This window comes from Ranitomeya imitator, chromosome 1 (assembly GCF_032444005.1).
Source record: "Ranitomeya imitator isolate aRanImi1 chromosome 1, aRanImi1.pri, whole genome shotgun sequence".
Taxonomy (NCBI): domain Eukaryota; kingdom Metazoa; phylum Chordata; class Amphibia; order Anura; family Dendrobatidae; genus Ranitomeya; species Ranitomeya imitator.
This window is the reverse complement of record NC_091282.1, coordinates 15535950-15548195: the sequence shown is the minus strand read 5'-3', so window position 1 is coordinate 15548195 and position 12246 is coordinate 15535950. Positions and strand designations below refer to the sequence as shown.

Here is a 12246-nt window from a genome sequence, read left to right as displayed (position 1 = left end):
TTTTTTAATTTTTCTTGTTCTCCTCCTCCTACACCATATCAACAGGGTTATCATGCGGCCCTCGCAACAAATTTTTTTGAGGGCCCGTAATTACACATTTTAAAGGGCCATCAGGCAGCACTCATTCATAATTTTTGAGCGCCATCAGGTGGCCCTCAGTCATACATTTTGGAGAGTCAGCAGGCGGCTCTAACGTTAAATTCATTTTCAGGGCTACATATTTTATTTTATTTTTAAAAAATAACACCGTACAGTTTGCAGGTGGGAGCACAACAAACATGCTCATCCATGACTCCCAGGAGACAAGTGATCCCACACTTGGACACTCTGAGGAGCGAGTCTTTACATTTCCATTTACTGATTCTGGCCTTTATGGAAAAAGCCTTTACTTACACCAAAAAATTTTAAGGCTTGTTTTGAGTTTGCCTAAAGACATGTGGTAGACTCCCCAATTGTATGGAGGAAGGTGCAGACCAAAATTGAACTTTTTGGACACCCAAGGTAAATCCTATGTCTGGTGCCAAACCAACATAGCTCATCACCCCCCAAGAACACCATCCCCACAGTGAAATGTGGTGGCAGCATAATGCTGTGGGGATGATTTTTGGCAGCAGGGACAGGAAAAATAGTCTGAATCGATGGGGAGATGAACGGTGCGAAAATACAGGGATATTCTTGAGCAAAACCTGTTTCAGTCTGTCAGTGATTTGATACTGGGATGAAGGTTCACCTTCCAATGAGGAAATGACCCAAAGCGTACTGCTAAAGCAACACTCCGGTGTTTTAAGGGGAAACATGTACATTTTCTGGAGTGGCCGAGTCAGTCCAGACCTTAATCCAAGGAGAACCTTTGGTCAGACTTGAAGATCGCTGTTCACCGGAGGAAACCATCTAACTTGAAGGAACTGGAGAAGTTTTGCCTTGAAATATGGGCAAAAATCACAATGTATATATCAAGGTGGATGTTGAGATTTTTCTCTTTAACTCTTTCACTCCTCGAGTCTATTTTCACCTTCATGGTCAGGTTAAATTTTACAATTCTGACCAGTGTCACTTTATGAGATAACTCTGGAGCGCCTCAAGGTATCCCAGTGATTCAGAGTCTGTTTTTTGTGACACATTGTACTTCATGTTCGAGGTTAATTTTGGTCATTATTTTTTGCATCTTTGAATTTTTATGCCTATAAGTTACACTTACCATATGTCTACTTTACTTTATTTTTTTAAACTTTTTTGTCAGGAAGTTGAAATGGTTAAAATTTTATCAGCAATTTTTCATTTTTTTCCAACAAAATTTACAAAACCATTTTTAGGGGTCAAATCCCATTTGAAGTGACTTTGAGGGGCCAATGTGACAGAAAATATCCAAAATTGACACCATTTCAAAATCTTCACCCCTCAAAGTGCTCAAAACCACATACAAGAAAAGCATTTAGCAGCTTCATAGGAATTAAAGAAATGTGGGGTAAAACATGAAGATTTTATTTTTCCCCACAAAAATATTGCTTTAGCCTCAAATTTTACCAAAATGGACCATACAATTTGTAGCGCAGTTTTTCCTGAGTACGTCGATACCCCATATGTGGTAGAAAACTACTGTTTGGGCACACGGCAGAGCTCGGAAAGGAAGGAGCACCATTCGACTTTAGGAAATCAAAATTGGGTGTAATAGATGGCGGACCCCATGTCGTGTTTGGCCCCTGATGTGCCTAAACAGTGGAACAAACCACAAATGACCCCACTTTGGAAACTACACCCCTCAAGGAATATATGTAGAAGTGTGGTATGCACCTTGACCTCATTGTTCAGAAGTTTATAACTTTGAGCCTTGAAATATAAAAAAAAAATTCCCCAAAATATGTTGCGTTAGATCCAAATTCTGAATTTTTATAAGTAAAACAGGAGAAAGTGGACCCCAAAATTTGTTGTGCAATTTCTCCTGTATTTGCCAATATCTTATATGTGGTGGAAAACTACTGTTTGCCTGCACGGCAAGGCTCGGGAAGGAAGGAACGCCAACTGAATTCTGGAGTGCTATTTTGAGAGAGATTGGTGATGCAATGTCAAATTTGTAGAACCCTTGATATGCCAAGACAGCGGAAACCATCACAAGTGTCCCGATTCTGGAAACTACACCTCTTGAGGAATTAATCTAGGCGTGTAGTGAGCATTTTTAGCCCTCAGGCTATTCACAGAAATATAGAACATTAGCTGAGTCAATAGAAAATTACCATTTTTTTTCCCACTAAAATGTTGCTTTGGCCCCAAGTTTTCAATGTTCAAAATGGTGAATAGGAGAAAATGAACGGTGGAATTTCTTCTGAGTTCACCAATACCCCATATGTGCTCAATAACTACTTTTGAGGCACAGTGCAAAGCTCAGAAAGGAAGATGCGCCATATTGGAGTTCAGATTTTACTGTTATGGATTGCAAGTGCCATGACCTACTGAAAGATCTTCTGAGGTGCCAAAACAGCAGAACCCCCCATCAGTGACCCCATTTCACAAACTACACCTCTCAATGAACTCATGTAGGGGTGCAGTGATCATATTGACACCACAGGTGTGTCACAGAATTTTATACCTTTGGGCAGTGAAGAAAATATAATTATTTTGGCCCCAGATTTTACATTTTCACGAGGAAAAATGGATAAAAATGGCACAAAAATGTGTCCCACAACTGTTGCTGAATGTGGCAATACCTCATATATGGCTGTGCAGTACTTTTTAGCCATATGGTGAGATTCCGGAAGGCCATTCGCCTGCTGAATTACAGATTTTCCTAGATTAGTTTGCGGACTCCATATATAGCAGAATTCCCCTCAAGTGATCCCATTTTGGAAATTACACCCCTTTGAGAATTTATCTACAGGTGTAGTGATGATTTTGACTCCATGGGTGTTTTCCATAAACAGGCAGCACTGGATGATGTTGAGTGAAAATTGCAAACTGCCGTAGTTATGACCAATACGTTGTAGTGACCAGGACATTATGCCCAGCCCGTGCACCCATAAATTAGGCAGGCTCTCATCGCAACAGAAATGCCAAACATGTGGGCGCTAAATGTAGTTTAGGCACACTGGGGCTCAGAATGGAGGGGGGCATTTGAATTTGGGAGTGCAGAATTTGCTGAATTCCTTTTTGGGGTCGAGAAGCCAAAGTGCTTTTGAGAACCTCTGTACTATCAGTAACGTTGAAGCCCCCTATATTTCCATTGAGAGATGACGGACCTGAGTGGATTGAGTAGAAGCTTTGGTTGTGCCCATTTTGGATCTCATTTATCCTGCACTCTACGCTGAGCACTTACTTCGGGTTTCCATCTAAATCTCCGAGTTATAGGGAATGTTCTGCTGCGGTTTCTGTCTGAATCGCATATTTCAGTGATTTACACAGAAGCCCTGGTGTAAGCGCTCAGTGCAGAGCGCAGGATAAATGTGAGCCGAGCCTTACTGCGATGTTTTTATGTTTGGCTTCTGTCACACACTAAAAGATGCTTTTTATTGCAAAATAAAGTTTTCACATCACCATATTTTGAGAGCTATAATTTTTCCATATTTCGGCCCACAGAGTCATGTGATGGCTTATTTTTTATGGGAAAAGTTGATGTTGGCACATGACTTTTTTTGTCGCTTTCTATTCCAATTTTTCGGAGGCATAATGAACAAACACCAGCAACTCAGGAATTTTTTTTATGCCATTCACCGTGTGGTAAAATTGATAAAGCAATTTTATTCTTGCGCTTTCACACAAGAAAAACTATTTTATAGAAATAATAATTATTTTTGCATCGCTTTATTCTGAGAGCTATAACTTTTTTATTTTTCTGCTTGTTTTTTTTGCGGGGTTATCTAGTGGGGCAGTTTTATAGGTCATTTCATTCTGGATGCAGAATGTACTTTATTCTTGTTTTTACATAAATATACATATTTTTTTTTTTTCTTTTTTTTTTTTATCTTGTGGCGCTGACCGATGCCTCTTAGTCCATGCTCCTGGCACAGTCACTGGCTGACCCTGAGATTGTCATGCCAACTTCGGGTCGCCATGACGACCATCGGGCACTCGCAATGACGGCACGGTGGTGCCGATCGGAAGGAAGAGGAAGCCCCTCTCTCTCCCAAACTCCTAAATTTTGCTATCACTATTAATCTAGGTATCTAGGAGGGTGAACAGCCAGGGGAAGTGCAGGCACCGCTACTGGCATTGATACCCAAGTCTCCCAGCGGCGATTGCGAGGGTATAGCTCCTGTGCTGGCACGATCGCCATGACGTACCTATACGTTAAAGGTAGTGAAGGGGTTAAAGAAGAATAAAAACATAGTAACTCGTCTAGTAATTTAAGGACGGCAGGTTCTCTCCTCTTAGAGTGATCCCAGAGGATCCTGTCCAGGAGGGAGGCCGTGTCCTCATGGTGACCTCATGAGGTCTCAGAAAACAATCACTGGTAAATGGTAACCGTCCTTCCCCCAATCTCCATAATGGCGAATTAGGAGAGAAGAAACCGCTGGATAGAAATGTGGAGCTTTCTCCAGCTCCTCTGTGGTTCCATCCCTGGTGGAGGGAACTTGGAGAAGTTGTGTTTCTTAGTGCGGCTCCTCCATCTGACTGACGAGGGTCTTCTCTGTCCCTCTCCTCAGGGTCCTCATCCTCCGAGTGCAGAGCAGAGAGCATTAGGCTTTGGCCTCGCTGATTATCACTTCATACTTGGGTCCACAATGTGCTGGGACCTCGGTACCGGTGGTGAGGACCACAACAATGTAATTTAGTCCCTGATACATAAACCTAGAATTACCGGTTCTGAGAGACGTGCCTCATATATAGACAGATACACGGCAGGTGATGTATTCAGTCTGTGTCTCCACAGATGGATCCAGGAGGAGAAATCCACCAGAGAGATGTCCCCGTCTTCTGTGTCCCCAGGACTGTCCGGAGGAGAATCACAACATCCCAGAGGATCATCAGGTAGACGACACTGAAGCCCCCACAACATCTGACCATGAAGTGATGGGACCTGAGCTCATCTTACATTTTTCTTTTTAGGGTGAAGATCTGATTGACATTAAGGTTGAGGTTATACATGGAGCTCAAGAGGCGATCGCACTATGGGCCGATCATCAGGGTGAGGAGGGGAGACTGTCATGTCTGTTCTGTGGTCACCTACTACTACTCCCATCATCTCATCATCACATGACACAATCTATTCCATCACTGTGTGTCTCCTACAGATGGATCCAGGAGGAGAAATCCACCAGAGAGATGTCCCCGTCCTCTGTATCCCCAGGACTGTCCGGAGGAGAATCACAACATCCCGGAGGATCATCAGGTAGACGGTGCTGAGCCCTGTACCGGATCTGTATATGGGGGGACATTTCTGATCGAGGTCATAGGTGTCACAGATTTTGGTGGTTTCTTGTATTGTGCTGATTGTTACATCTGATATATCAGGAGGAAGATCCAACTAAGAATAAAGTGAAGGATGAGACAGAAGAAGAAGCGATGACGAGGGGGGATCAGCCGTGTGTGAGTGATGGGAAGGAGGAGATTCCGGGAGATGTTTCCACAGGTATGTGATATTAACCGGCTCATGATGATGATGACCAGCGGTATGTAATAATGATGGCCGTGTGTGATCTCATGTGGAGTCTCCAGTGCAGTGAAGCTTTATCCGCTGTCGTCATCACAGCAGAAGTGTCCGGAGATGGCGCGGCTGCTCCTGTAGAGTCTGGCGGTGCACCGATGAATGATGGATCCGCCTTCACACCTCTTCACAATTATTTAGGATGCACAGATTTAGTTTTCCTTTACCTTTGTGAATATTTCTTCCATCATTTCTGTCCGTATTTTTCTTCCACAAGTCCCGTGCTGCCATATAAATGACTGAGCTTGTGTTACAGGTTATGAATCTCCCCGTCCTATGGATCTCGGTGATGTAGCAGCCTCTGCCTGGTGCTGACGAGTGACGTCACATGTCACATGTAGAGTCGTCCTACCTGTCCCCTCTGTTTGCCTCCCACTACTTCCTACACTGAGGCCGATGTTTTGGTCCCTCTACATCCAGGGCGGCCGCCCAGTGGTATGAAGAGCCCTGTGGTAAGTCAGGAAGTGCCGTGCTATGGAGGTGTGGGTCAGACATACGGCTGTCATCCCTCTGCCACTATGGAGGCCATCTTGGCTGTAGGAGAACCAGAACACCAGTCTCAGTCGGAGGCAAGCGGAGGACACCAGGTAGGTGACAGTACATGACAAATGTTTAGTCCCTCCTCTGTGCCGGGGTGGAGAATTGCTTTATCATAAAAGGGATTACGAGCTTGTATCTACAAACAGATGTGATACATCCGGCCCCATAGCCCCCGAGCGCATAATATCTGGCTCCATAGCCCCCGAGCGTATAATATCCGGCCCTGTAGCTCCCCAGCGTATAATATCCGGCCCTGTAGCTCCCCAGCGTATAATATTCGGCCCTGTAGCTCCCACCCCGGTGTATAACATGCGGTTCCTCCTCACATATGGGTTCTCACAGGAAATGTTGGGTAAATAGAGCCTGGAGGAGCGTAATTAGGGGATGATCTGTGCAAAATAGGACAGATTTAACCCCTTTACCCCCAAGGGTGGTTTGCACATTAATGACCAGGCCAATTTTGTTCATTCTGGCTCCCAAAAATCAGAATAGAAAGTGATCAAAAATGTTATGTGCCCAAAAATGGTACCAATAAAAACCTCAACTCGTCCGACAAAAAAGCAAGCCCTGACATGACTCTGTGGGCCAAAATATGAAAAAATTATACTTCTCAAAATATGATGCAAAAACTGGTTTTCGCAATAAAGAGCGTCTTTTAGTGTGTGACAGCAGCCAAACACAAAAACCCGCTATAAATCTGGTATCGCTGTAATCACAGTGACCCGAAGAGTAAATTTGCCTAATCGGTTATACCGCACGAGGAACGACGTCAAAAATAGGCCAATTCTTCACATGCTGTTCATTTTTTTTCATTCTGCCTCCCAAAGATCGCAGGAAGGCTCGGTGCACATTTATCCTGCGCTCTGCTATAATGAGGCAGATGGAGGCACTGTGGCCGCCGTCTGACCTGTGATCCGGTTGCGTCTGTCTTTTTAGGATTGCATAAAAGTCCCGTCAGCCACAGTTTTATGCACTTCTGAAAAGGACACCGCTGAACAGAGGCCAGATGGGGTCGAGAGTAACTCTGCTGCCTCATTATATTGAATGGATCCATCATGGGTTTAATATCAAGAGATTTAGATGGAAACCCCAAAGTAAGTGCTCAGCGTAGAGCGCCGGATAAATGTGATCCCAAACGGTATCTAAAATATTCCCAATAAAAGCTTCAACTCAATCCACCAAAAAAGCAAGTCCCCACTCAGGGCTGTCATCTGTTAACGGAAATATAGCATTGACTACGGCCAGAGGGAACACTGAAGCCCTCAACCCTGGATCCCCGGATGAACCCTTATACTTCCTAAGGGGGAAACACATTGGGATAAGAGGGAGCTAAGAATGGCGGATAAATACCACGACTGTGTGGAATTTCTTTCTCATGGCTATTGATACTGGAATATGTACCCAGTTATGTGCTGGCTTCTGAAATTAGGAGACGAGGAGAGTGGATTAATAACTATATTGTGAGGGATTTTTGTATGGTGAATTTATGTTCAGTTATGCACTCTTTTTTTGATGGGGGGTAAACAGAAGATATCACATTGGGCATTAGACTTTTGAATTAAGGGAACAGAAAGTAGCTACCGTATTTTTCGGACCATAAGACGCACTTTTTTTCCTCCAAATTTTGGAGGAAAGTGTGGATGTGTCTTATGGTCGGAATGTAGCATGTGGGGAGGGGCAGCAGCGAGTGGGATCGCACTGTGATCCCACTTGCAGGAGGCAGAAAAATGTCCTGCTGCCCGAATCCAGCGCTGGGGAAACCACATGGTCCCGATGATTAACCCCTTTCTACCATTGGACGTACTATTCCGTCCATGTGGGGTGGGCCCTACTTCCCAAGGACGGAATAGTATGTCCAGCGCGATCAGCTGCGCTCAAGGGGGAAAGCGCGGCCGTGTGTTAGCTGACTATCGCAGCTGACATCCGGCACTCTGTGCCAGGAGCGGTCACAGACCGCCCCCGGCACATTAATCCCCGACACACTGTGATCAAACATGATCGCAGTGTTCCGGCGGTATAGGGAAGCATCGCGCAGGGAGGGGGCTCCCTGCGTGCTTCCCTGAGATGATCGGTACAAGGCAATGTGCTCACCTTGTACCGAGCGTCTCCTCCCTGCAAGCCCTGGATCCAAAATGGCCGCGGCTGCATCCGGGTCCTGCAGGGAGGTAGCTTACCAAGTGCCTGCTCAGAGCAGGCACTGGTAAGCCAGGAGCAGGGCACGCCAGATCGCTGATCTGACACAGTGCTCTGCAAAGTGTCAGATCAGCGATCTGTCACTATATAGTGATGTCCCCCCTGGGACAAACTAAGGCTACGTTCACATTTGCGTTGCACCGACAGCAGGGCGCGGGAGTGCCGCTTAGTCACTCCACCTACAAGAACCCACTTCAGGGCTATTTTTGCGTTATTACATGCATGATTATTCGGCATTTAAGTGTATGCCTTTATCTACAAGGACCCTCTCCTCTCTTCTTCTCTGTGCACATTAAAGCGATTGTATGATTAAGGCCCCGGTAGGGCCGAAACGTCATAATAATTACCTCTGGTCGCTTTTCATGTAACACAGCTAAACTTGTTAATAAACTCTCCACTATTTTGCAAATATACACATAGAGTGTGCGGTGTACTATATTGTTCACATTTGCGTTGCGTCGGGCGCAGCCGCGGCGACGCATGCGTCATGCGCCCCTATATTTAACATGGGGGGCGCATGGACATGCGTTGTGTTGCGTTTTGTGACGCATGCGTTTTTTTGGCGCAAGCGTCAGGGCGCAGAGGACGCAGCAAGTTGCATTTTTTTTGCGCTATAAAAATGAACGCATGCGTCACAAAATGCTGCGTTTTGTTTGCGTGCGTTGTGCGTTGCGTCGGCAACAACGCAAATGTGAACGTAGCCTAAAAAGTTTTAAAAAAAAATTTGCATGTGTAAAAAAAAAAAAAAAATCCTAAATAAATAATAAAAAAATATTGTTCCAACAAAAACATTCCTTCATCTAAATAAAAAAACAATAAAAGTACACATATTTAGTATCGCTGCGTCCGTAACGACCCGACCTATAAAACTGTCCCACTAGTTAACCCCTTCAGTGAACACCGTAAAAAAAGGGCAAAAAACAACGCTTTATTATCATACCGCCGAACAAAAAGTGGAATAACACACAATCAAAAAGACGGATATAAATAACCATGGTACCGCTGAAAACTGCATCTTGTCCCGCAAAACACGAGCCACCATGCAGCATCATCAGCGAAAAAATAAAAAAGTTATAGTCCTGAGAATAAAGAGATGCAAAAATAATTATTTTTTTCTATAAAATAGTCTATCATATAAAAGCGCCAAAACATAAAAAAATGATATAAATGAGGTATCGCTGTAATCGTACTGACCCGAAGAATAAAACTGCTTTGTTCATTTTACCAAACACAGAACGGTATAAACCCCCCCCCCCCCAAAAGAAATTCATAAATAGCTGTTTTTTGGTCATTCTGCCTCACAAAAATCGGAATAAAAAGTGATCAAAAAAAGTCATGTGCCCGAAAATGTTACCAATAAAAACATCAACTCGTACCGCAAAAAACAAGACCTCACATGACTCTGTAGGCCAAAATATGGAAAAATTATAGCTCTCAAAATGTGGTAACGCAAAAAATATATTTTGCAATAAAAAGCGTCTTATAGTGTGTGACGGCTGCCAATCATAAAAATCCGCTAAAAAAACGCTATAAAAGTAAATCAAACCCCCCTTCATCACCCCCTTAGTTAGGGAAAAATAAAAAAAAATTTAAAAAATATTTATTTCCATTTTCCCATTAGGGTTAGGGCTAGGGTTAAGGTTGGGGCTAAAGTTAGGGTTAGGGTTGGGGCTAAAGTTAGGATTAGGGCTAGGGCTATGGTTATGGTTAGGGTTAAGGCTACAGTTAGGGTTAAGGCTACAGTTAGGGTTGGGGCTAAAGTTACAGTTAGGGTTTAGATTACATTTACGGTTGGGGATAGGGTTGGGATTAGGGTTAGGGGTGTGGTTAAGGTTACCGTTGAGATTAGGGTTAGGGGTGTGTTTAGATTAGGGTTTCAGTTATAATTGGGGGGTTTCCACTGTTTAGGCACATCAGGGGCTTTCCAAAAGCGACATGGCGTCCGATCTCAATTCCAGCCAATTCTGCGTTGAAAAAGTAAAACAGTGCTCCTTCCCTTCCGTGCTCTGCCATGCGCCCCCAAAAGGTGGTTTCCCCCCCACATATTGGGTATCAGCGTACTCAGGACAAATTGGACAACAACTTATGGGGTTCAATTTCAACTGTTACCCTTGGAAAAATACAAAACTGGGGGCTAAAAAATAATTTTTGTGGGAAAATTTTTTATTTTATTTTGACGGCTCTGCGTTATAAACTAGTGAAACACTTGGGGGTTCAAAGCTCTCACAACACATCTAGATGAGTTCCTTAGGGGGTCTACTTTCCAAAATGGTGTCACTTGTGGGGGGGGGGTTCAATATTTAGGCACATCGGGGGCTCTCCAAACGCAACATGGCGTCCCATCTCAATTCCTGTCAATTTTGCATTGAAAAGTCAAATGGCGCTCCTTCCCTTCCAAGCTCTCCCTTGCGCCCAAACAGTGGTTTACCCCCACATATGGGGTATCGGCGTACTCAGGACAAATTGTACAACAACTTTTGGGGTCCATTTTCTCCTGTTACCCTTGGTAAAATAAAACAAATTGGAGCTGAAGTAAATTTTTTGTGAAAAAAAGTTAAATGTTCATTTTTATTTAAACATTCCAAAAATTCCTGTGAAGCACCTGAAGGGTTAATAAACTTCTTGAATGTGGTTTTGAGCACCTTGAGGGGTGCAGTTTTTAGAATGGTGTCACACCTGGGTATTTTCTATCATATAGATCCCTCAAAATGACTTCAAATGAGATGTGGTCCCTAAAAGAAAAAAATGGTGTTGTAAAAATGAGAAATCGCTGGTCAACGTTTAACCCTTATAACTCCCTAACAAAAAATAATTTGGGTTCCAAAATTGTGCTGATGTAAAGAAGACATGTGGGAAATGTTACTTATTAAGTATTTTGTGTGACATATCTCTGATTTAATTGCATAAAAATTCAAAGTTGGAAAATTGCGAAGTTTTCAAAATTTTCGCCAAATTTCTATTTTTTTCACAAATAAACACAAGTAATATTAAATACATTTTACCACCAGGATTCGTTGAAGCTTTACTACGTTATAACCTCATAAAGGGACAGTGGTCAGAATTGTAAAAATTGGCCCGGTCATTAACGTGCAAACCACCCTTGGGGCTTAAGAGGTTAAAGTGCAGTGAATATTCATTAGCTGCTTCCCCGCCCACCTGTCAGCTGAGCAGTGAGCAGGAGCAGCACCTGAATACTCCTTCACTGAAACAAACATGGTTCCTCCAGTGCCGGATTCCTGCAGCAGCTGGGGAGATCTGTGTCTGGTGGCGGAGGCAGCAGCAGGGGCCAGAGGGGACAAGATCGCTGCGTACCTGCCTGGGCTGAATGCTGAGGCATAAGGACCTGTGTGATGTCATGAAGTGGGCGGGCTGGAGCATCACTTGGCAGCACAGAGCCCTCCCTCTTCTGATGTCATCACAGGTCCTTCAGACTCCCCACTAGAATCTGCTGGCTTCCTCTTATGACCTGTGCTGTGGAGAGGCAACAAGAGGGAGAGCTCTGTGTGTGCAGTCATGGGATGCTCCAGCTTTTTACCTCGCCACAGTGGCTGGCTGGCACAATTAAAAGGTTAGTCTTTACAACACACAATAAAGCACTCTGCCTCTCCTGTGGTGAACTATAACTCCCAGCATGCCGTACGATCTGCAGGGCATGCTGGGAGTTATAGTTCTTCCAATGGGATCTTAAAGCAGCACTCCAGTGTTATTTTGCAGTGCTGGAGTGGTGCTTTAAATATAAGCCCTGTGCCCCCCTTCTTACACTCACCCTCCAGCGTCTTCATATAGTACTTTACAGACACCACACTGGTCCCGCAGCTTCCAACATAATAACATACTATTGTATATAATAACACCACATATAACAGTATGTTATTCAA

At 44.0% G+C, this 12246-nt stretch overlaps 1 protein-coding gene across 2 annotated transcripts in view; it reads left to right on the top strand.

The window, feature by feature from the left end:
* The window catches only part of LOC138657427 (zinc finger protein 84-like), a 729030-nt gene that overhangs the window by 45115 nt on the left and 671669 nt on the right, over nucleotides 1-12246 (top strand). Inside the window, exons 7-10 of one of the 2 annotated variants that reach the window (XM_069745213.1) lie at nucleotides 4862-4959; nucleotides 5038-5116; nucleotides 5223-5320; nucleotides 5443-5560. The exons of the other annotated variant lie outside the window; for it this stretch is intronic. Coding sequence (XP_069601314.1) covers nucleotides 4862-4959; nucleotides 5038-5116; nucleotides 5223-5320; nucleotides 5443-5560 — 393 coding nt within the window. The remainder of the gene's footprint in view (nucleotides 1-4861; nucleotides 4960-5037; nucleotides 5117-5222; nucleotides 5321-5442; nucleotides 5561-12246) is intronic. 2 annotated transcript variants of the gene reach the window in all.